This window comes from Curcuma longa, chromosome 8 (assembly GCF_044706935.1).
Source record: "Curcuma longa cultivar G26 ecotype Majalengka, Jawa Barat chromosome 8, ITB_CL_G26_1.1, whole genome shotgun sequence".
Taxonomy (NCBI): Eukaryota; Viridiplantae; Streptophyta; class Magnoliopsida; order Zingiberales; family Zingiberaceae; genus Curcuma; species Curcuma longa.
In genome coordinates this window covers 9,243,050-9,267,758 of record NC_133868.1, presented here as the reverse complement: position 1 = coordinate 9,267,758, position 24,709 = coordinate 9,243,050, and the positions used below count along the sequence as shown (strand labels likewise).

The following is a 24,709-nucleotide window of genomic DNA, read 5'->3' as shown; positions in this document are numbered from 1 at the left end:
TTCTCTCCTTTTATAAGATAGGAGAGGACTTTCTTGATATATAATCAGGGGCGCAAGGATTTTTCCTGAGGGGGGGCCATTTTTAGTCCCCATGCGCCTCAATAGACTGGGGGGGGGGGCCATTTTTCTGATAAATCTAGCAGTTTTGAGCTGATGATGCGTCCTTCCTACCTGTATTCCTTTTTTTAAAAAATAGACAGAAGGCACCTCAATAGTAAGACATCATAGACAAAGTAAATAACATTGCTTTCACATGAACATGCAAAAGTGTTTCCTTAGAGATGAAAAAGAGTTCGAAGACTTTGATAGCACGACTTCGAAGCAAATGAAAAAGTGAAATCAACTTCATCGTTATAAATAAACGTAAAAATACGCTTTTCTAGCGAGAAACTAGCATAGAAGAGCTAAAGAAAATAAATTACGCTCAAATACCTTGCATGCTTGAACAGGCACGCAGCTAGGGCTCCAGATTTGGGAAACTGCCAGCCAGTCCAAATTGCAATCGGCAGGTATAAATCAATTAGCACCACTGCCCTCACCTCCCCGTCCCCTTTCGCAGAAACACTTACAACCCTGGCACCAACCGTCAAGCACTTGTGGGAGATGAGCGCTTGCAACTGGTGAACCACGTTCATGCTCCAGATTTGGGAAACTGCCAGCCAGTCCAAATTGCAATCGGCAGGTATAAATCAATCAGCACCACTGCCCTCACCTCCCCGTCCCCTTTCGCAGAAACACTTACAACCCTGGCACCAACCGTCAAGCACTTGCGGGCGATGAGCGCTTGCAACTGGTGAACCACGTTCATGCTCCAGATTTGGGAAACTGCCAGCCAGTCCAAATTGCAATCGGCAGGTATAAATCAATCAGCACCACGGCCCTCACCTCCCCGTCCCCTTTCGCAGAAACACTTACAACCCTGGCACCAACCGTCAAGCACTTGCGGGCGATGAGCGCTTGCAACTGGTGAACCACGTTCATGCTCCAGATTTGGGAAACTGCCAGCCAGTCCAAATTGCAATCGGCAGGTATAAATCAATCAGCACCACTGCCCTCACCTCCCCGTCCCCTTTCGCAGAAACACTTACAACCCTGGCACCAACCGTCAAGCACTTGCGGGCGATGAGCACTTGCAACTGGTGAACCACGTTCATGCTCCAGATTTGGGAAACTGTCAGCCAGTCCAAATTGCAATCGGCAGGTATAAATCAATCAGCACCACTGCCCTCACCTCCCCGTCCCCCTTTCGCAGAAACACTTACAACCCTGGCACCAACCGTCAAGCACTTGCGGGCGATGAGCGCTTGCAACCGATATAATCTATCTAATATGCTTCATTATTCTCTCTACGATCTCATTTACTTTACTCCATTTTTTATCATTTCTCTGTGTTATACTTTTCTTGGGGCTCCATGATGACTTACACATCGATCGGAGGCACTTCGTCAGAGTAACTCCCTGCGAGTCCTTTGATATATGTGTTATTCCTCACATAATCGACTACGTCTCAAGGAAAAAACTACATCATGAAGAGAAACTTTAATGTCATCGCCCTCTTTGCTGTGAGGTGGATTTCTACTGCCACATTAACACGGTGAAATTTTATGCTACATCAGTGAGGATATAATTTCCATATGAGATAGCGATAGGAGATAAAGAAAATGAAGGTCAAGGGTGGCTAATTAAATGGAGTGCAATAGAAAGGGATTTGATAGCATGATTGCAAATGCCATCAAGAATTATCTAATTGTATTTATAGATAAGAAAATTAAACATTGTGAATATATACAATATTAATTGCATTTTTTTTTCTAAAATTCTCTGTATACTTTTCGATCATTTCAAAAGAAAATAACAATTAAAATTCCCTTGTAGAAAATGTTATAATATTATGGCATCAAGCAAAGAAAAAAACAAAGAAAACAATAACTAAGCTGAAATGGGCTTTATAAGTGCAACAAATAGTGGATCGCGTGGGCATGGGTCGAATTGAATATGGTGGATTTTTTATTTTTATCTCAAATTTCATTCAGAGTATAAAAAATCTTCTAACTTGAATATATATTTAAGGAAGCTCATCAAATGTGAAATACCTGATATTTAGATCTAAGGCTTTATATTTAGCTACCATTATCAAATGTTAACTATTTAATTATATTTTAACATTATTGTTTAAAAAATAAGTAAATATGTTCCAAGGAATTGCTCACACACATGGCTACAGTTTTGTTCACCCATATCGATCGGTGCCCTAACGAGTAATAGTTAACATGGAACCACGAGAAGAAAGGTAAGAGAAGAAAAGGCCAAGAAAGGTGGAAGCATGGATGCATGGGGAGAACACCAAGGTTAACTAATGCCTCGTTTACGGTCTCGTACCTGAAGCAGTAAAACTTAAAAATCACCAGCAGCATACAAATGCAAGCGATAGATACGCAAGTACCATTAAATCTGCCTGAACATTACTGCTACCTCCTGCACCACCGCGATCGATATGATGATATGATGCAGGAGGACAGCCAGGGCCAGCGCCAGCACCAGCGACAGGCGCAGCAGCGACAGCGGGCGGGTGCTGAGATCTGGCATCGCATTCAAACACTCCCCATCAATTCCTGCATGCGCATGTTGGCAGCGCCTGGTCGATGGAGGTCCGCCCCGCCCAGCCTCGCCCTTCCCTTCCCTTCCCTTCCCTTCCCATGAAAGTTGAAATGACAACTCGAAAGAGAGATGGCTGGCTGTCGGATTCAATGGAAGAAGGATGCATGCACCAACAACTGATTCAATTATTGGAGTATCTTTCGCACCATCACCTGGCAAAGCAACAGGAAGCTAAGCAGGTTCCCATGAAAGGTCTAGCAGTGCAGTGTGCTGCCTACTACTATATTTACACACATTAATAGATTAAATATATTGTAATTAATATTTTAATAGTTTTGAATTATAATTACTTAGTTATTTTAAATATTTTAAAATAATTTTGGTCAAAGTTATTATAATTAAAATAAAATTATTCTGAAGTATGAAACTTCCAATTTGATGATAATAAAAATATAATTTTTTAAACTCTCATATAATCTCTTGAGAAGAGAGAAAGAAGGTGTTCCGTGTTTTGTTTCGTCAAAGATAACTAAAAATAAGAGCACGATTTCGAGTGCTTGAAACAAAAAAACATAATAATAATAATAATCAAGATCAAGATCGCATTTCGATAAAAAAGAAAGAAAGAAAAGAAAAAAGCGACCAGAAAAAGCCGTCGCCGGGCAAATTCACGGACACTGCTCGACTTTTCAGGCGCTGACGAGCGTCGGAAATAGCGAAGCAAGGAGAACGGCTTCGGGATGCACGCACATGCATGCATCCACTGCGAGTTTTCGGGAAGCGGAAGGCGGAAAGGAAAGTGCAGCCTCGAGAGGCAGATCTGACTGCGCGAGTCACCTTCATTCCGATACGAAAAGAATCGAACGAGATGACGCGAAGCGAACGCATTGGAACTCCCCCCTCTCTCTCACTCTCTTTCTTTTTTCTCTCTCTTTATCGCCATGTCTGCTGCTGGTGGAGTCTGTGCAGGCATTGATGGTTGCATTAACTTTAATTTTACTCGCAAGATGGAGGAAGAAGATGGGCGCTCGCTTGGGATTCCCATGTTTCCGTCGCCACGGCAGGCATGACCCCGTGAGCCCGCAAACGGTTGTCTTTCCCATTACTGCCTCCAGATCTGAAGTTGAAAAATTGTCGAACTGATCATCAGTTACTTATTTTGTTTCCTCATGTGGTGCCACGGAAGGAGGCATATTAATTACCCAAGTGACAATGCAATGGAGATCCAAAGCAAGCTTTGGAGCTCTTCCGGTGTATGCTCGCCGAGGGAGATAGAGTCGATCAAGTCTGCGAGGTCAGTGTCAATTTACGCATGGATATAGTCGTTCCAGCTGAAAATGAAGAAGACGATTAGAATAGCAGTAGATTGTTGCATGGATGTTGTCATGGAAGACGGCACTAAATCTAATACTCCGTCTAACTTGGATCATGCATGCCAGGTTGTGGTGACATGGAATGTGAAGGTGTACCAAGACTGGAGACTGAAAATGATTTATAAAGAACCAAAGACAGAGAGATAAATTGTAGTATGATTCAGAGTGAGTGATATGCACATTATAGGTTTACTTTAGTTAAAGGAAATCCAATTGTTTGTCAGTTACCTTCTCGATAAGTAGATACCCTTTCTTTTGGATTGTCAAATTAAGTACCTTCTTTCAATAGTCAGTACGATAGTCAGACATTCAAATAAGAAATTTAAGAATACATAATTTGTGTGCTTTTTCAAAAGAATGATTTTTGACAATTGATTTACAAATATGTTAGGTAAAGAATAGTGAGATTGCTCGATATATACATACTTTGATGAGATGAAAATTTATGTTTGGCTATCAAAATTAAACACTTGATATGTTTTCAAACAATGCATTGGATTAATTCATTATTGATTGAAACTGAAAATACTTTGATGTTTTATGTTACTAACCAATCTGAAATGTAGCTGCGATATGAGAGGTAGTTTTAAGAAAATGTTCTTTAGGTTGTACTAATGCAAAATAAGTAGGGATCATTTTAATCCTTCACCTAGCAAATAGGTAACTTTATACTTAAGCTGCATGGGATGATTTTTCATAGGAAAGTGATAAACAACATAAATCTTTCACAATACTTTTTAATTCTCTCATATATATATAAACAAACAAAGGAAGGTTAGTTTTTATATATGTTAGATTCACGTGTGAACAATGAGGTTTGGGAAGCTTATTCAGATGCATGGTGGCACGGTGCATATAATTAATTTTGCTGGAATTCTTAAAATAGGTAGGCTTTCACCTCCCTCTGCGTCGCATCTCAATTTAGTGGCTGTCGTCGACGTCCTGTCGATCCATGCCTGCGACGGCCAAAGGCATGCACGCCATGAACTAGACGACAAGCACCTCCACGTCCTATCGATCGATGCCCTCGACGGCCAAATGCATGCACGCAACGAGCTAGACGACAAGCACCACCACGGGAGGCCGAGGGGGCCGGTCACACCCTCCACCCCGCCGTATCTGCCACTACGTGGCGTAATTATGGCAGCCATCTCCGGACACGAACGGCTTGTGATTTAATTAAGAAACGGTGATTGAAGATTTTGTCCTCAGTCTACCACCCCCTCCCTGCGTGCTAGCTCCAGGCAGTTGACCAACGCCAACACCCCACCACACCCCTCTCTCTCTCTCTCTCTCTCTCTCTCTCTCTCTCTCTCTCTCTCTCTCGTGATCCAATCTAATGCTGTGAATTGATTAAAGAGATGGAAATGCTTTAATTTATTTATTGACTGGGAGAGGGTTGAAAGTAAAAGGAAAGGAACACGTAGTGGCACTGCCCATCCTTCTTCATTCACACATGTTCCTGACCTCCTCCTCCTGCTGTTGTGGCTAATGATGGAGGGGGAGTTAGGAGATAGATTTTGATAAGCGGCAGCAGCTGCAGAGGGAGTCGCTTTCTCGGGTTATCCGTTATCCTGTATTTACTGCAGCGCAGCAGGGGCCCTAGTATACCACCTCCGCTTGATCTCTTAATTGTTGCATGTGGATTGTGGAATCATCACATCGCCCCCCTTCTTATTTTGGACTCTTTTTCGTTCCCAACACTGGTAAAAATCTTTCTCCCTTTTGTTTTTACTTGGCTTGTTGTGCTGCCTGTTCTTCTTCTCCAAGTATGGGTTCAGATCTCGGAGATCGTACAGTTGGGAATTGAGTTGGAGATCGGAGATTTTGTTGCGGTTAATTGGGAGATAGTACTGGTGGTGGTAGTGTAGGCGGAGCTGGCGAATCGGTGGTGGGCAGGAACGGTGGCGATGGGAGGGGTCGACCCCAGGGTCAACTCGGCTACCTCGACCCCTCCCCTCCATCTTCGCCACCTCAACAGCGACGAGGGGCACCGCCAGTTTATTGGCAGAGGAGATCACCAGGAGCCCAACGCCGCCAGTGCCGCCGCCGCCGCCGCAACGAATAGCAGCGGAAGTAACAGTGGCAATCACGCACGGAATGAAGGCGACGAGCAGTCAGGCGGAGGGGGAAATACGGGAGGATCTGGAGGCGGGAGGCGCCCCCGCGGACGGCCGCCGGGGTCCAAGAACAAGCCGAAGGCGCCGGTCATCATCACGCGGGAGAGCCCCAACGCGCTGCGCTCCCACGTACTGGAGATCGCGAGCGGGGCCGACGTGATGGACGCCGTCGCGACCTTCGCCCGCCGGCGCCAGCGCGGCGTCTGCATCCTCAGCGGCAGCGGGGCCGTCGCCAACGTCACGCTCCGCCAGCCCGGAGTGCCGCCGCCGCAGCCCGCGGCGGGGGTCGTCGCCCTGCACGGCCGGTTCGAGATCCTCTCTCTGTCGGGGGCGTTCCTACCGGCGCCTTCGCCGCCTGGCGCCACGGGGCTGACCGTGTACCTGGCCGGCGGGCAGGGGCAGGTGGTGGGGGGAAACGTGGTGGGCGAATTGGTGGCGTCGGGGCCGGTGATGGTGATCGCGGCCACCTTCTCGAACGCCACGTACGAGCGGCTACCGCTGGAGGAGGTGGAGGAGGACGCCGCCGCAGCGACGGTCGAAGCTCCACCGGCTCCAGGAGCCGATCAAGGGAGCACCCCTCATCCATTGCAGCAGAGTCCGGGAGGCGGCGGCGGCGGGGGACGATCGTCGTCTCAGTCTCCGTACGGTGGATTGGACGCGGTGTCAATGGCGCCGATACCGATGTACAACCTGCCGCCTAATCTTATGGCCAACGGCGGGCAGATGGCACAGGAAGTCTTCGGCGCTTGGGCGTCGGCAGCCGCCGCCTGTGCTCATCCACGCCCGCCACCGTCCTACTAATAACCGAGTACCTAATTTCTCCCTTATATAAATAATTAATTAGACAGTGTTGAATAGAGTTAATCAAGTCCTCTTTCTCTCTCTCTCTCTCTCTCTCTATCGTTGTTTGCTCGATCGTTAATTACCTTTATATCGTCGTTCTTCATACATATGAATGCCATTGTATGCCCTCTCTTGCAAACATATATATGTATGTATTTAATTAGCAGTTGCAATCAGTTGGTTACAAACTAATTAAGTAGTTTCAAGGTTTAGTATAATGCTCAAGTACATTCAATTCACTTTCCCTTTTTCTATGTGATCGATCGTTCCATTAATAAAATTCTCTTTCATAACTTGTAAACTTTTGGCAAAATAGCATGCTCAATGCATGAAAGATTAATCATTAGGTTTCTCTTTGTTTCTATAGATATGACCAATGTAGAGATATTCGTTGATAATTTAGATGTTCAAACTTTGTTTGACTATTTCAAAAGATAGATGATCTTCTGATTCACCTACTGAGTAAATGAATGATTCGGTAATCTAGTGCTAGTGTTTGTTCTTTGAATGAGAGATTTGAGTCCTCAACTTCCAAACTTTGTTCAATTGATGAGGAAGTAGTAATAGATTAATTTCTCTTTGTGGTTCTACAACCCTAATCGAGGTTAATTATCTTAAGACATGCATATTTTAAAAGTTAGTAATTAGTTAACTATCATAATATTATATGTGATTTAATATGATACTAACAAAACATAGTTTAAAGTGGTTCATAATTTTAAATTTTTGTGTTTATGAGCCCATCACATCTAGTGTGATGCTCAATCAAAATTATTGAATCACTATTTTAGAACAATGGAACAAACCCCCTACAAAATGTCCTAGAGAGGGCATGAGAATAAACGCAATTCAACCGATAAGATTTTCATAAGAATAAAACTTTAACAAGCTAGATAGCTCTAGATAAGATGCGAAGATGAAACCGACACAACCTATGAGATTTCCACAAGAATGAAACCTCAATGAGCTAGGTAGCTCGACCTAAGAAATGAGATTTCTAATCTCTCTTTATAATGATACAAGGAATAGATCTAAAAAGAGAAATCTCATATCTCACCTTGCAAGATCTAATAATCAACCCTAGAAGCCTTTAATTGCAAAAACTTTGATTGAATCTTGGAAGCCTCTTGGTAACCTTTTGGCACCTTCATAGTCAAATAGGAGATATGAGAGATCATAAATATGTAAAATCTTATGTCAAAGACCAACTAAAATACATTTAAATCAAAGCTCTTGGTTTAATTCTCGACGTTTGATTGCCTAACCCAAAGCTTTTGGTCGATCGACAAAACTTTACATTTTCATTCATTGGAATAGATAGGTACTAATGAGAGATACAAAAATGGTCATCATCCATGTGAAAAGATTCAAAGGATACAATGAATTGCAATAATTAAGTACTGTACTATCCATGGGAAGAGGTGACTCGATCGAGTTCATCAAACTTGAGTTCAATCGTTTGACGTGTGGATAAGAAAACAAAGATGAACTCATTGATAAAGCTTATCGAAGTTGTTGCACTAGTAGTTTAATTTCAGAACATGTCATCATCTTATTGCAGTTGATCACACCAAGTGTCTGTTGCAATATTGTTTTCAGAACATCTCATTCTCTCAGTTCATATATAGATCATGTTTGCATTATGATCGCTTGCAAACACCTGTGAGGATGACAGTGCAATCTTTCACTAGGGTTCTTAAGCTAGTCCAAATTTCTGAACACATAGCATGCAACTTCATCTCTTCTATGATCTGTCGTCATTTTTTTTTTCTTCATTAATTCTTCTTTCCAGTGTTTCTTTAAGTATATATGTGGGTGTAGGACGTGCAAACAAGGAGTTGATGATTACAGAGCTTCAAAGTTTGGTGATCTCAAGCTTAGTGCAACAAAAGAGAGAGAGGAGAGATAGGAATTGAAAGATTCATAAAGTATAATTTGTTAGTTAGGACAAACACAGTTGTTGACGACGACGACACAATGCAATACAATACAACAATAGAATCAAATAGATTGGGTACGTTGTAACACAGTTTTCCACTTTATGAAGAAGAACATTTTTTTCTCTCTTGAGATTCAACCATGAAAAGGAAGCACAAGTTAGGTTGATTTTGATGAGCAAGTGGTAGCAACTTCTACCCTTTCACAACCTAACTGGATTGCATAACCTCCAAAGTCCAATTATGCAAACAAAAGCTAAATTAGGCCAGTCCTTGCCTCAAGATTCTGGTATTTATGACACTATTAATGCAATTGAGCCTAATCTGTAACAGACTCTAGCCTATAACCTTCCCAAATAATTGACACAATCTAGCAGGTAGCAGAAAGATCTAGTTCGAATCTTGACAATGCATGATCTAGAGCCTCGCAGAGTGTTGACCTAAGCTTACGTGCAGGCCCAGTCAGTAGGCAAAATATTCCTCCTCCAGGAGAGAAAAAAAAAGAGAGAGTAGATATATAGTTGACAAAAGAAACCCTTGAGCCTTGTTCAATTACTCTTGGCTGATATAATCCTTGCTTTCAGATGGATCAGTTGTCATATCCTGCTCGTTGGGCAGCTCTGTCAAAGGTCAGGCTTAATTTTCAGCGTCTGTTATACGTGTTTGAATCTGTCATCCAGAGAGAGACATCCATTGTTAAAGAATTGTTACTATCTTTTCACTACATCAAATCACCAGCTGCTCCATCCCACCTTCCAAACTGTTAACCTGACGTTGAGAGTGACTCAGACTAAAATATGTTTGATGATAAGAAAGTTTTTCAACTCCATGGCCAATAGTTTCTCGATGCATTTGAATTCAACAGGTTTCAGAACCTTGTTTATTGCGTTGGGACTCATTCCATTAAAAGCTAAACTAAACTTCAGCTCCCTGATTTCCTGCCGTAGAATTTGGACCTCAAGTCCTTGTTGGAAATCTCTGACTGAATTAGCTATAACAAGAGGGGGCTGTACCTAATCATTCTTCTCCTTATTAGCAGATAGGATCACTCTGAAACAGTCAACACGACAAATAATAAAAGCTGAGGCAAACAACGAAGAGAGGGCCATGAAGAGAAAGATAGATGTAGCCTTGCACGCATATCGTGAGATTGATACCCTGTCACTCTCCGACTCGGTCCTAAACAATAGAAAACTATCATGTCACTCATAATTGAGCCTAAACTATTCTGCCAACAACAGCTTACAGTTTTGGATGCTTCGAAAACACCATGCTCAAGGCACAAGGCAAGGATCAGCAAAAAAGGGAGCTTCAGATTTCCTCTCTCAATCTGGTTTCAGGTACACATTCACAAAAAGGATTCTGCAATTATGTGCTCCATCTGTTAGCAGTAACTATGGACGATGAGCTTAAAATACCAACCGACACTTGTGAGCCTACTTTATTCATTCTATATGTCTCTATCTCCCTCTCTCTCCTTGAGCTGGATCAGCTGCTCCAGAATAAAATATATATATATATATATATAATAAAAACCCTACAATGCAGCCTCCTTTCTGCCATTAGATTTGATCATAATTCTTCCACTGTTCATGATTAACAATTCTATATGGCAATTGGTATTGCTCACTGTTCATTTGTACATAGAACATAAACCTTTTCTGAATATCAAGTCTTTGTATAATCTCTCAGAACATAAAATTCACTAATGATGATCAAGTTGCTTTCTTTCAGTTTCATCATGTTTGTTGGCATCAATCATGCCTGCTCGAATAAACAGCCACAGTTGAATCTTACTACTACTGATGTTGAAGATATATAACCAGACTAGATTTTTTTTTAATTTATGTATGATAAAAAAGAAATTTAATTATTTAAGGAAAAAAAAGAAAGAAACTGGTCACAAGGGATGTTCACAATATCAGACCCAATCTTGACTATGTGATATCACCAATTCCAACATAGTTTCCTGTGCCGAGACAAGACAATCCCCCCAATTGATGGTTCAGTCAAAGAAGCAACCTTTTGTTAATACGTAACACTATACACAAAATTGGAGAATATATAATCAAATAATTAATTGTTCAAGAGATTTTCAACTGCTAAAGTTAACACTTTTCAATTTTGATGAATTCTAGCCTTCTATCACAAAAGCTAAAGACTTATCACTAAATATTTGAAAACATATAAGTTAATCACGTATAATTTATTTAAAAGACTACTTAACTCATAATTTAAAATGTAATTATCTAAATCCACTCATCCACTTAAATGAGTATTCGTAAAAAAATAAAACACCTAACTAACTAACTAAGCATCATAGGTTCATTTTAATTATTCATGCTTGTATCTCATTCATAATAATTGTCATCAATTTTCTCATCTTGTTGAATAACAAATTCAAATACTTTTTAGATGCAACTCATTTTTTCTAAGTGAATAAAGATAAATTTATCTAATTAAATATCTATGAATATTTAGAGTTACCCGATTAATCATATAAATAAAATATTTAAGTTAACCATTAAAGTAATTACCCTTGTGTAGTTTCATTAAGGGTGTACAACTCAAACTAAGTTTAACCATGTGTTCAACATTATTTAAGCTTTATATCAAGTTCAATTAATAATATTGTTATCCTTATAAATTAGATAAAACTAGTATTCATTTTATATACATGTTTTTATGGATGGAACACAAAAAATGTGTTTACAGACGTTCAACATAATTTAGGTGCACATGACGAATGTTACAGTGATAGAGGGACCAAGCCCTCCCCTCCATTAATTAATTAATGAATTGAATTGAATTGTTGTTGGTGTACTAAACTAAACGAATCTCTACCCTACGCAAGAAAAATTAAACAAGAATATAATTATTCATACATTTATTATAATTACCAAGAACAAGTATATATCCATCCATCTCAGCACAAGATTCTCTGCAATTTAATCTTTTCTTTAGAGTGACAATTAATTCCTCATGATCTCCTAATTAATTCTCCTTCTTCTTCTTGTTCATCTTCTTCTTCTTCTTCTTTCTCTTCCTTTTTTTAATGGAGCAAAGAGAAAATTGGACGTGGAGGAGACACTTGAAGGCAAATATCGTTGGCGCCTCCTCCTCGCAGTTGTACTCTCACGATCTGTCGTGGGAGGAAAAGGCCTTCGCGGAGGACTCCGCCGGGCTCCTCGGCGGCTGCGTCTGGCCGCCGAGGTCCTACACTTGCAGCTTCTGCCGGCGGGAGTTCCGGTCGGCGCAAGCGCTGGGCGGCCACATGAACGTCCACCGCCGGGACCGAGCGAGGCTGAAGCAGTCCGTCGAAGAAGGCGGCGTCGCCGCCGATCATGATCTGGCGCCGTCGAGGCCTACCGTTGCACTGCCGAATCCTGATCACCATCGCTTTTCTCTTAGGGTTTCAGAAGCGAGTGCCATCGCTACTGCGCGCGACTTCATCTCCCTCTCTCAGACGAGAGATCTTACTGCTCCTGCCGCGTCTTGTGTCGACTCGCCGGCGCGCAAACGGAACGCGGAGGGGGAGGAAAGCTTCAAGGTGAAAAAATGGCGGACGGAAGAACTGGCGAGTAGCGATCATGAGGTACTCAAATTGCTTCAAGCTCCTCGTCCTGTAGAAGAGTTAGATCTCGAGCTTAGACTGGGACAAAAGAACAAGCCTGTCATTGTGTAATTAATTTAATTGCTTCCAAATCGAACCTCCTTCTGTGTTGCAACTCGATGATCTCGTACGTCTTCATCTGTTTCATGGCAAAGACCTCCGATAACTGCTCATGAATCAATGGTGATCTCCTTCAAGATATTGTGGGATGTTTCATTAATTCTTTGTTAAAATAGAAATTTAGTGAAGAAAAGTACATACTTTTCTGATCGATACATTCAATTTCCTGTTTTCTATACAGATTTATTTCAAACTAATTAATCGAAAAGAAAATTCAATACATATTTCTTCCTTTTGCCATACTACTCTCGGATCAATTTTCTGAAAAAATCTTGGAAAACCCTCAATTTTTATCTGAATCAATCTCTTATTTGCTTTGCTCGAAGCCTGAAAAGTAGAGAAGCTTTTGGGCTTCCAAAACAACAACTAAATGTACTGTTCCTGCAACTCATCATCCAAGGAATATTTGCATTGAAAATCCTGAAAAGCAAAGAACCTGTCAATATAATATACATTATTTCTACTATTTATGGAACAAACTAGCTAGGGAATCATTCCGGTCTGCAAAAATTTTACATGTTATCTGCAAAAAGAGAGAGATAAAAAGTTTTGCAGCCTCAGAGTTGCAGTGCCATGGTGTGGCACTGTTGTCCTCTTCGCTGGAGCATTTCTCCACTTGATATTATATCTACTACGTACTTACGTGACTGACACTTATCAGAAGAAGAAGGACTATATCACATGCAGACATATCAATAGAAGAAGTACACAGATATGGGACATGTCAGTGCTTAGATTCCTTCTCCTGCCACGTACGTAATTTTTCCTTATGGTCAGGCCTTGAGGTCTCCATTTATATTTCCTGTTGGATTCTTTGGTTTCAGGATTTTCTCAGGCAATGCATCTCCATCTCTAATGCATAGATTTTGTTCTTAGTTTATGTGATCTCTCTCTCTCTCTCTCTCTCTCTACGTTCTCTGAAATTGCTCATCTTGCAAAGTTAAAATCATAAGTTTAATTATATACCTTTGAAGATTAAAATTAAATTGAAATTTAGTTCTTAGTTTATGTAATTTCTTTTTCTCTCAGTCTACTTTCTCTGCATTTCTCATCAGTGATCAGTTTGCAAAGTCAGATTGTGAAGTTATGTATAATTAAAGTTTGGATAAATTGTGAAAAGATGCCCAAAAGCATGGTTTGGGTTTAATGTGATTGAGAAATGAGAATCACTAAAGACATCTTTATAAGTATTTTTTTATAAAAAATATGATCTATATATCTAAAATAATTATTTTACTTTTCCCAAGAATACTCTTGTTTACGGGTATAAAATTTATTAAAATGAAACTTTTTAGAAGCAAGAAAGTATTAGGATGTAGTATTTAAATACCTAAAAGTTCATAATGGTAAAACAAACCTTTAATTTAAAAGACACAAGTTGATTTTCACTTTGGAAAATGATATTTGATTTAAAATTATGATGAATTATTCATTAAAATAAACTTTTTAAATACAAGAAAATATAATATATGTTAGTCTAAAATCTCATAATGGTCAAATTAAATCATTTTAAAAGTGTAAGTTGATTAGCAAATAGACTTGTGCCAAAATAGCATAAAATAAGTGTAAATTATTTGAATTTTGATTCTTAGATTTTTTTAAAAAAAATCATTTTGATAAAAATAATCAAGTTGCAAAATTATTTTGTAATCAACTTGTGTCTAGTTATGCCAATCTTTTAAGTGAGCTTGCATATTCAAGAATAAGAATTTTGGCTTTTAAGCATCCAAAAGAGTTCAATTTGATAAAAAAAAAGGGATTAAAGCTATAAGTTTATGTACAATAAAGGTTTAAAATGCCTCAAATCTATATGAGATTAAAAATTGCTCATATATATATATATATATATATATATATATATGAAACAAATTGATTAGTAAATTAGTCTATAGTTTTATATATTTTCAAATAATTTATAATCAAAATAGGATTAGGGTGTGATTTAGGCAAAAGTGATACAAGTACGAAGGAGAGTAATTCGGTCAATTAGTAATAATAGAGACACCATCTACAAATTTATAAATATATCTAGTTTTTACCAAAAAGCAAGACAAATTGATTAGTAAATTAGCCTATATTATAATTATGTATTTTTCAAAATTAATTTTAGAACCAAAATAGAGTTGGAATATGATTTGATAAAATGATATATGTTGTGTGTGTGGCTTAACAAATACAAGTCAAACTCGGTCGAGATCAAACTAGGGAACATTAACTTGTTAGATCTAACTACGGTGGGGAGCCGAGGCAAGTGTACTCTAGGGCTCAACTAAGGTGATGGACTTGCTAAATTGAAGTGGATAGTGACTGCCTAAGGTGAGCATGGATCGATCACTTGATGTGAATGGATTGACAATATACCTAGGTGTTTAATTTGCTACACTTGTGGTGTCCACAAAGTGAATGGGATAGGCTAGGCCAATATAACGAATAGGATGTGGTAGTGGTGTCCAATTTGACGAGGATGACTTCTTGTATCGTTACCTTCCTCCGGAAGCTGATCAAGTTACTCGAACAAAGAATGTTGGAAGTTATCAATATTGGAAAAGCCACCAAAAGATTCTTTGTATTTATGCCAGTTTTCCAGTATGAATCTTTTGGTGTTTGACTCTCACTTACCATGAACATAAGGTCAATTCGATGGCTACTAGGTGCCAGTTCTTATACATCTAATGTACATTCTTAAGACAGTACTGATCATCAGTTTGAAAGCATAAGAACAAGCAATACACTGCACATTAATCCAATCGTCTATCCTTAACACTGTTTGACCCTTTTATTAGTATAACCCCTTTATTTTATCAATGAACCTTTGCATCTTAATCACGTACTAGAACACAACTCTATAGGAAATTTAAAGTGCTACAGATTGGAATTAAGAGGGAATATTTTCAGTGGCATTTTCTTGCTGCACAGATCATCACATGGAAGAAGATGGGTAGAAGGCATGCATGTCGATCGACATTTAGTGAGGGAGAGAGACCAAAGAATCCAGCTACAGGAACTCGGAGACACGCGCTGCAGCATGGGGATTTGATCAACCGATGGATGCAGGAGGATACCCGACCTGTGGGGTTTCGTTCTTGGATGGATATATGGATGTAGTCTGCAGCTAGCTGTACCGACAACAGGAACTTAGATCACACCAGCTTTTGTTGGGATGCAATGGTTCTCACAGTGTTATGATGATCAGGTTTTATTGTTTTATTTTCATTCTATTTAGCTTTTTTTTTCTTCTCTGGATCTTCTTGATCACTAATCTCTTAGTTTCTGAGAAGTTCCATTAGCCGAGCTGCTGAGCGGATGAGCTACCTGAGAAGAGCAGCGAGAGATGGTGAATAAGTGGGAGTTCAAGAAAGAAGTAGGTAAATTCATGAGGAAAAGAAGAACACTGATTTAGTTAATATATATATGATTTTGCAAGCCAAGGTTCTTTTTAAATTAATAACGAAGTTTTAATAACACTAATAAAGTTAACACACACTCATATATATATATAAATAACCAAACTTATTGTCACTGCAGAAAGCAACCATCCCTTGCAAGAAGGAAACACAAACAAGAAAGATGAACAGCACCAATTATTGAAATAATACATCCAAATAGAGTGCATAATAGTTCTGCCTGCACTTATGATCACAAAAGTGCTAGTTCATATGGTTGAGCAGCCATTTACATTTTTACAGAAGCACTGTAATAACGCAAGAATCATAACTTCCGTGGAACAGGTATATTTCTCTGCAATAGCTGCATCAATGGCCAAAGAATATGCATCCTGTGGAAACCTCTGGAAACCTGTTAAAGGGGGAGGAAAAAAAAGTATTGGGACGGATTTCTTATACATCACAGTTTTAAGAGTCAAGTTAGAACATCAGCCTACCTCAAGTACAAAATGAGCCCAAAGCTCATTTGATCGACTCTCCAGAACTCCTTTCAGGATCGTCAGCTCTAGGTGCCTAATGATGTTGGCAATCTCGAGAAAGAGCCCGTAGTCATTGCACAGAACCTGATGGGATTCATAGCTTAGGAAAAGGATGTTGTGAAAAACTTGACAGGAACTGGAAGGCAAGAAGGCCTACCAAGACAGCCATGAGGAAGGAGCATTTACAAGTTATAGAGGGAGATGTTGTAAATAATTATTTCTAAATGGTACCTCTACAAGGATTTGCCCTGGCTGATTGAGGTATTCAACAACTACGGGCCAAATTTCTTGTTCACTACCCTGTTCACAGGCTTTTTTGGGCCCGCTGGTTTCGGTCCCAGGTTTAGCAGAACTCTTAACCTCCCTTTTAACCTGCAAATCGCCCATAGTCATCCTGGTTTGTCAGTGACAATATATTACAAGTAGTTTTCTTGAAATATGTTACAGTGTTTGTGTCATCATACTCTACTTCTCTAGGACACATTTTAAGCATGGTTTTTGCCTCCAAGTAATCAGTACAATTACAGCCAGGATGAAGGTATTCTCCAAGAGAATAAAGTGTTCAGGGCGGCCTCATACATTGTGTGAAGATGAAGTTGAGCCCTCAAACCTAGCGTCTACATTAAGATGGCTTTATTGACACAATCCTATTGTTGATTCAAGCTTAATTTGCCGTTCTCAATATAACAAGGCTGCCATCTCATAGCTGAAGGTATATAAGCAAGCATTCATGTGCATGGGATGGCAGATTAATTTTATTGTGGCTTGAATATTGGCATAATCTGCAATATTTTCACCATTGTCAAGAAAATCAGGGGATGAAAGCCACTAAGATTGAATAATACATGCTGCACGCATGACAATTTCATGATACATATATGGACAACTAGCATCAGCTACCAAAAAGCCCCTTTCAGTTGACAGTTAATTATTCGCAATAAACGTAAAATAAATGAGCTAAAAAGCAGGATAGGAAATGTAAATGATTTACAAACTAAAAAACGATTGTAGTGTGCATATATGCTAAAAGGAGTTGCTTAGAGCCACCTACCTCATGTGAATTCTGTTTCAATTTCTCAGCGTGCGAGGAAATACTTTCTAAAAATAGCATATGGCTTACAGTTCTTTCCAACAATGTATCAATGCTGCACTGTATAGCAGAACCATCATCAGAATGCATCATTTCAAGTATGTTAAATTAATTAGTAGCTGAATATTGCTCATCTTACTTTTGACCCATTAGGAATTAGTCCGCGCAATTCCTTAACTCGGTCTTGGATTAATTGTCTGTCCCTTGGTCTCTGTTTGTAGTTGCTGCCATTTCTAGCACCTCTTTTGTTTGATACAGGCAACTTTCGACCATTGTGTACTTTAGTCTTGTGATTAATTTGGTCTTCAGTAGTAGACATACAAAAACTCTTGCATGAATTAGTTGGAGAATTTATGAATCCTTCAGCTTTTGATAGAGATGGGGACCCCTGTTGATTTGTTGGCAAGAAGCTACCCAGGTCCAAAACACTAGATTCACATTTGTTTTCTGTCAAACAAGAATCAAACAGCTCCAAACAATCATTACCAAGTGATCTGAAAAGTTTTTCCTCAATAGAGCTATCATCTGGGCACAACTGCAAACTGCTCACCACTGCATCTAACAGATCTGTCTCACTTTCTGTAACAAAGCATGCACTAGCATCATCAAATATATAGTCATGATATTCAGATGCCCCAGATTTTGAGATGGCAACTGAGCTTCCAAGTGTGGTGTTAGAGAAGCAGTTATTATAGTCTTCCACATAAGTCATTCCCAGTGCCTTGTGAAGCTCTGGCTCATTGTGTGAACCTTGAAACATGCTTTCTGTTAAAGAACTAGTCTTATTAGCATAATTCTTTTCTGTTTCCTTGTATGAAATATCTTTGAGACTGAGATCATAAACATGGTTTTCTTTAGAAGCAATTGTGAAAAAATCAAAATTAATTGGTTCCGTACCTATTTTTTGCTCATTTTCAGTGATGGTAAATTCAGACATTTCACCTTCATTTATGGTATTTGGGTGATTACCAAACTGTGCTCCTTCAATGGAACTGGACCACACACTGTTGCACCTTTCCATAACTGAGTATTCATCTGTATCCAATATTGCATCTGTTCCTAGCATGTGGTCCATCAAGTTTTGTGAAGAATCATGGTCAACCAGAAAAATAGATAACATGTTGTGGTCCATTGTCAAAAGCTGTTGTGACTGGTCAGTATTAAATGAACCAAAATTTGATGTTGAACCATTTCCCAACAGAGGCACAATAGTTGGTGACAAGAGGGGTGAACAATTGATGCCTGAATCTATAAATTCATGTGGTCCCAAGCCATGATAAAATGTATAAAAAGAGCTTCTAATGTGAAGTACAAATTCTGAATCTTCAACAACCTGAAGTTACAGAGAAAGATGAATTCATTGAAAATGCATCATGTGTATAATAAAACCTCCACAATAATGGATAGAATCAAAACTCAGAAAGATTATCAGATATTGCAAAATGAAATATATATATATATATATGTTGGGCTTGGCTTTATCTGGTAAATTTGGTCATAAGAGGACCTTAATGATGTTTCTTGGACCATGAGGATTATGAAGATTCTTTCATAAGGTTGGTATTCTTGTTTATTTCCTTATGTCATTTACTTATGCATGATTTAAATTGAGCACTTTTGGGATGAATTAGATATGTAAATGGGAAACAACTTAGATGTTCTTAAATGATTGGAATGGAGAAATAAGATAAGAGGGCTTAAATTAAAGGATAAAATGACCTAATATTTACTTCATGTGTGTGTGTGGGTATTTTTGAAAATTTTCTGAGACATTATTCCTTTGAGCTGATAACTAAGACAACTATTCAATAACAAACTAATCAATAAGTGAAACCCTGGGTCTCATAGTATTAGAAATGTAAAACCAGAGGAAAATAACTGCAAATACAAGTAGTTAGAAGCTATCTTTCACTAGTGATTGTTCAGAGTAGAAAACCAATCCTTATAAAAAAGGTCTGTTAAAGATGATATAAATTGTCTAACTCCATTGATTCTCTCCAAGAAGGCATAGATGACAGAAAAGGTTGTTCAATCGCAATCCTGTGATCCCGGATTTTTGTTTGGACCAATTATTAGTGGAAATGCCATTGGAAATCAAAGCAAGAGCAACTCTGGACAAAGATGGAAGATTGTTCTTGTTCTTTCCCTCCCTTCTGAATAGTATGAAAATTCATTTCTGGCTTAGAAAGAAAGTAGAACTTAATCATGAATGCTTTTATTTTTAATCATATTTACTGGGGCATTTATTTTTAGCTGATATCTGACATTTCTATGAACTCATGGAACTCTAGCCACAAAGAAAATATAATAGCAAGTGGAATTAAACATTAAAATACAACGATAAACCATACTACAAGACAAGAGGAACCAACCGTTTCTAATGATCCCAGCTGCACAACTCCATAGTGGTCAACTGGTACAAGCAGTACAGTCTGCAAAACCAACAAATAGCCTAAGTGCATTTCTTAGCAAAAGCAATAGCAAGAAGGTAAGAAAATGGGTGTCAATACCTTCATTTTTGCTGCCAACTGAAGTTGCCAATCCTTGAATATCTGTAAAAAGAAATAATTCCTCATTTCACATTTTATTCAATGCAGCAAAGTAATAGTAGTTAATTTGTCAGTTACTCAATGAACTCACATCTGGTTGGATTTTTGATTTTGATGCACTAAAAAAGAGCCAACAGTGCTGCTGACTACGTGCTGCTTCTCCTACAAACCTATAAGTAGATGGATGCATGCTACCAGAAACTAAGAAGTCTTGTTAAGAAAACAACAGCTAGCATGATAAGACATTGATACGAGAATCTAAAGATCAAGTTGAGTACCAAGCGCTTTTATAAAAATAATAATAATAATAACAAACAAAGGCTATCAACAAACTTATCATTTTTTAATGAATGCTCATTAATGTTTGCTTGAAGACAGTAAGTGAAAATAATCTTACATGAACATAAAAAACATGAATCATCAATGGTAACAAACATGCAAAAAGTTCACAAATAAATTCCATGAACAGTTCATTAAAAAAGTGATTAATGTTTGTAAACAAGATTGTTTCCAAGCTAGTAAGTTGCTTAGCTTGTTTACGTATTAAACACGGCATACAATTATATGTTTGAAGTTTTATGCTTAAGAATATTAGTGTATGTTAAATATATTACGACATGTATAAGTACACTTTCATATTCAATTTACAAATGTTATATCAATATAAGGCATGCCTTAAGCCCTTTTTTTTCCTTCTTTTTTTGTGCAAAAGAAACAAAATTTTATATCAAACTGTGCATAATAAATTTTTAAAATTATTTTAAATAATAACACTGTAACATTAACACACATTATGCAAGTTCATCAAGCCTAGAGAAATTTAATTACCTTGCTTTATTTGTTTATAAACTTATAACAAATCTAAAAGCTAACAAACAAATTCAATTACCAAATCAAAATATAGATTAAGCATAAGAAGAAAAATTTTTATTTAGTTGAGTTCTTTTGGCAAACAAGCTTGAATGTAAATTTCAGAGCTCAACATGATTAAGCTGAGCACAATCCCATTGTTTAAATACATGAGCTAGAAGACAGTCAAAGGACACTTTTAATTTATATTCAAAAATCAACTTAGCAAACCAAACCAACTTTAAGAAACAAAGCCATTTTAGTTGGACAATCAGTGTTAAAGAATGGAGATTTGGATAACTATATATGTAGCACCTTGACTAAAACATGACTAGTTATTTAAGAATACTAAATGAGTGTGTTAAGCAAGAATAATGATTCAGCCAGCATACCCTTGGCCAAGCGAGTATTTATGCCGTTTCATATCTGCCAAAGCCAACTTAACTGGATTGCTTGCAAATCTCTGGTCTTCAGCATTCATAGAAGTAGCAAAAGATATCACCCTATGATTAATGTAAGAAGATTCAAAAGAATGTTTCTCGTCCAATCTTTGTTTTTCTTTTTCCTCATTAAAATAACCATCCTCCCAAGTCAATATCCTGAAACAACAAATGCACAAACATCAGGACGAAAAATTGTTGTAGATCATGAATAATTCTACTTTAATATAATAAATTTATGTTCAAATAGACAAAGATCTAACCTAGGTTAAGCTCACACATGAAGGCTGAATTTACCAGAGTGAAAAGATAGAAATTGGGTTGAGTTCATTTTTTTACTCGCCTTCCCTCTCTCTCCCTCTTATTTATCCATCCAAGTAAACCAATCCTAAAGGGAGTAACAAGTCCACGATTTAATTGAAAAAAAAACAAAATTTGTTCTATTTATGATCAAGCAGAACACTAAGTTTATATATGCTGTCGTAACTCAAGCGACCAATCTTTTTTTTTTTTTTGGCACAAACAACAGAAACAACCTTAAGTAACAACGTAAGGATATATCATAATCTTACATCTTGTCCTGCTCAAGCTTCCAAAACACAGCATAATCCCACCGTGTATTTTGGCACAGACGCCTCAGTAACTGCCTTAGCTCGGAAGAATTTCTCATTGGAAAGTTGCAGTTGCAGTGAATCTCTGAAACAGTGAAATTGGTAAGAACGATACACTCCTTGTCAACTCCCTCTATAGGAGTCTCGTCCTGCTTGCTTCCAACGCAAACCAGCTCGTTTGATCGGTGGCTCAGCAGAACACAGAAACAATATGCGCATTGTTTGTCTCCCCCTGATGACTTTCAGGAAGGCGATGATTATTATTGGACTCAGGCAACTGCTGTGCGACAGAAGAAGAACCAGTGACAGAGAATTCAACAAGTTGTTCGACCCCGTTGTTCCGATTGCTCAAGGTTCAACCTGAAGGGTTCGATCACCTACAACTGCTCTCCGGTTACTGATGCGATCATCTTTCATGCGGAACCATCTTTTCAAACTCACTACAAATCCGTTACAAGAAACGTAAAATTTAGTTAGGAAGTAATATCGATTTATGCACTCTTTTATGCATCCAAGCAACAATCTTTCCACTTTTCACAAATCTTTGAAGAAGAAAAAAACTTCCCCAAAAATTTGTAACTTGATGCATCTGTCAAATCGTAAAGTAACAATCCTTAAAAAGGAGCAAATAAAATCTAATGAAAGCCGTAAGAATCACCTCAGGAAACAACAAGAAGCGAACGAAAGGTCATTCATCTCTACTTATTTTTCTTCAACTGAAGCCAAAGATCCCAATTCCTGTTCTTGATCGTCTTGTGCTACGGCGAGCGTGATGAGCGAGGACGCGCGGCTATTCTGTTAACTTTGCCTCTTCGCGGACGTGAATGGTGCTAATAAACTGCATTTAAATAGCGCCGGTTTTTGCCGGATTGTGTCCGAGTAGGGCCCCGCGATCCTTCCACTTACAGAGCAGGTAACAAATGCGTGTCCTTCACAACAGCGTGAGAAAACGATCGACAAGCATGGTTGCTTAAAATAATATTTTAGAGAAATTTTAAAATATATATAGAGTATTTTTTCTCGATTTATTTCTTTATAAAATTTTCTTGCTATATCGTATAAAATGTACCATTAACGTTGACATTCAATCTCCTTCCTAACAAGTTCCTAGAAAATTTTATCTCAAACTATATAAAATATTTTTTCTCTATTAAATCTTTAAAAAATTAAAATGATCTCATTAAAGAAGTGAGATTTGAATTTGAGTTGGTATTAAATAAGAGCAAACAAATGAGTATTCTTCATTTTATTATTATTAAAAGGCACTTCAATATCATAACAACATCTTATTAATTTTACTCAAAATTATTATAATATAGAATAATTTGACCACAATTATTTATAGTAATTTTGATTGATATATATAATAAAATTATTATATATTAATAAAGTTAATTTAATTAAGTTAAAGTAATTATAAGTAAGTTAAACAAAAAGATATTTAATATAATACTATTTTAATACTTTCATAGAGTAGTGAATTTTACAAGAATATTTTTACCATGAAAAAGATAAAAAAATAGTATTTTAATATTACAATAATGAAAAGAGCAAAAATCAAAACAGTTTGAAAAATATGACGTCCCATTTTAATTTTTTTATCAAAATAATATTAATTATTTAAATATCCTCCAGTTTCATTATTAGCTCTCACATATTTTTTTTCATTTAAATTTTAAATTGAAAGTGTGTTATAAAGCTACGAACAGGTAACTACTATAACTAACATACTATTACATCAATTATAGTAATTGTTCATCTAATTTCATATTATAGTAGTTACGAAATTGTAGCTATTATAACGTGTATATAGCAGCTATGATTTTTTAATTGTTACAACGTGTTCAATAAATTTAAAGTTTAAACGGATGGAATAATAATAGAAATAGTATTGAAAAATATTTATATCATTTTATCAAGATAGAGAGAAAAATAAAATCAAAATAGGATGATAATTTGAAAAAAAAAAAGTGCTATTTTGACTTTTGCCCTAACGAAAATGAGGAGGTCCTCAATTATGAATTTTCTCATTAAACAAATCCCAAATCAAAAGCAAAATTATAATATTAACATGGTCGGTCGATAAGATTAGTTTAATTATCTATTATGATGTAGTCTTTTCATTATTAAAGGATTGACAATAGTGACACGGACCTTCCAGCTGGCATCGACACAAGCAAACAAAGCTGATAAGAAAGAAAAATATAAAGAATGCAATTAACGTCTTAAGACAGCACTGCCTTTAATTATCTATTAATTATGTAGCCGTCAGTTCAGTTGAAAATTGCATGCCCACTTGTAATTGGAAAACAAAATTGTATTTATTATCTTTGTCCGTTTTAGTTGACATTTCACTACATTTGTTTTAAAATATATATCATCATTAGTAATTTTAATATTGGTTTTTGAGTGTTATATTATTTTCTTTTAATATAATGCATCAATTTTAATTATATTTCAGTTTAATAGAACTAGAGAAGTCTATATATTCGTCTCTCTATAATTAGTTGAATGAAAAGAAAATTATTTTAAAAGAGAAAGAGACTTTAAGAAGTAAATAAATAAATTATGATGAAAAAAAAAGAGGTTAGGTGAGATTTAAAATCGATCCTTGCCTAGCTAGTCAAGGAGAATTTTAGTTAGT

At 37.5% G+C, this 24,709-nt stretch overlaps 3 protein-coding genes across 5 annotated transcripts; 2 read left to right on the top strand and 1 right to left on the bottom strand.

Moving 5' to 3' along the window:
• Window positions 1–5,311: 5,311 nt before the first annotated feature.
• Window positions 5,312–7,126, top strand: LOC141833267 (AT-hook motif nuclear-localized protein 20-like). Its single transcript, XM_074720667.1, has 2 exons — window positions 5,312–5,677; window positions 5,753–7,126. The coding sequence occupies exon 2, from the start codon at window positions 5,882–5,884 to the stop codon at window positions 6,890–6,892; it is 1,011 nt and encodes a 336-aa protein (XP_074576768.1). The 5' UTR covers window positions 5,312–5,677; window positions 5,753–5,881; the 3' UTR covers window positions 6,893–7,126.
• A 4,705-nt stretch (window positions 7,127–11,831) lies between these two features.
• Window positions 11,832–12,682, top strand: LOC141832776 (uncharacterized). Its single transcript, XM_074720158.1, has one exon. It carries the CDS (start codon window positions 11,927–11,929, stop codon window positions 12,554–12,556), a length of 630 nt encoding a protein of 209 aa, XP_074576259.1. The 5' UTR covers window positions 11,832–11,926; the 3' UTR covers window positions 12,557–12,682.
• A 3,090-nt stretch (window positions 12,683–15,772) lies between these two features.
• On the bottom strand, window positions 15,773–22,759 carry LOC141833809 (transcription factor EMB1444). Of its 3 annotated transcripts, none has more exons than XM_074721306.1 (12): window positions 22,724–22,759; window positions 22,027–22,505; window positions 21,407–21,613; window positions 20,257–20,335; window positions 20,127–20,168; window positions 19,989–20,048; window positions 17,756–18,949; window positions 17,578–17,676; window positions 16,758–16,898; window positions 16,485–16,610; window positions 16,281–16,399; window positions 15,773–15,916 (listed from the first exon to the last, which is right to left on the bottom strand). In XM_074721306.1, the coding sequence occupies exons 2-11, from the start codon at window positions 22,122–22,124 to the stop codon at window positions 16,313–16,315; spliced, it is 2,133 nt and encodes a 710-aa protein (XP_074577407.1). In that variant the 5' UTR covers window positions 22,125–22,505; window positions 22,724–22,759; the 3' UTR covers window positions 15,773–15,916; window positions 16,281–16,312. The 3 variants fall into 3 exon arrangements, with proteins under 3 accessions (XP_074577407.1, XP_074577408.1, XP_074577406.1); XM_074721307.1 differs by lacking the exon at window positions 15,773–15,916 and having other exon boundaries at window positions 16,094–16,399; window positions 17,756–18,381; window positions 18,514–18,949; XM_074721305.1 differs by lacking the exon at window positions 15,773–15,916 and having other exon boundaries at window positions 16,094–16,399.
• Window positions 22,760–24,709: the final 1,950 nt, after the last annotated feature.

Excerpts from the sequence above, each read along its gene's own strand:
- LOC141833267 (XM_074720667.1), top strand. The coding sequence starts at position 5,882 with ATGGGAGGGGTCGACCCCAGGGTCAACTCGGCTACCTCGACCCCTCCC.
- LOC141832776 (XM_074720158.1), top strand. The coding sequence starts at position 11,927 with ATGGAGCAAAGAGAAAATTGGACGTGGAGGAGACACTTGAAGGCAAAT.
- LOC141833809 (XM_074721306.1), bottom strand. The coding sequence starts at position 22,124 with ATGAGAAATTCTTCCGAGCTAAGGCAGTTACTGAGGCGTCTGTGCCAA. Across the intron at positions 21,614-22,026 it reads AAGCTTGAGCAGGACAAGAT|GATATTGACTTGGGAGGATG; the intron begins GTAAGATTATGA and ends TTGTTGTTTCAG. Across the intron at positions 16,611-16,757 it reads CAGGGCAAATCCTTGTAGAG|GTTCTGTGCAATGACTACGG; the intron begins GTACCATTTAGA and ends GAATCCCATCAG.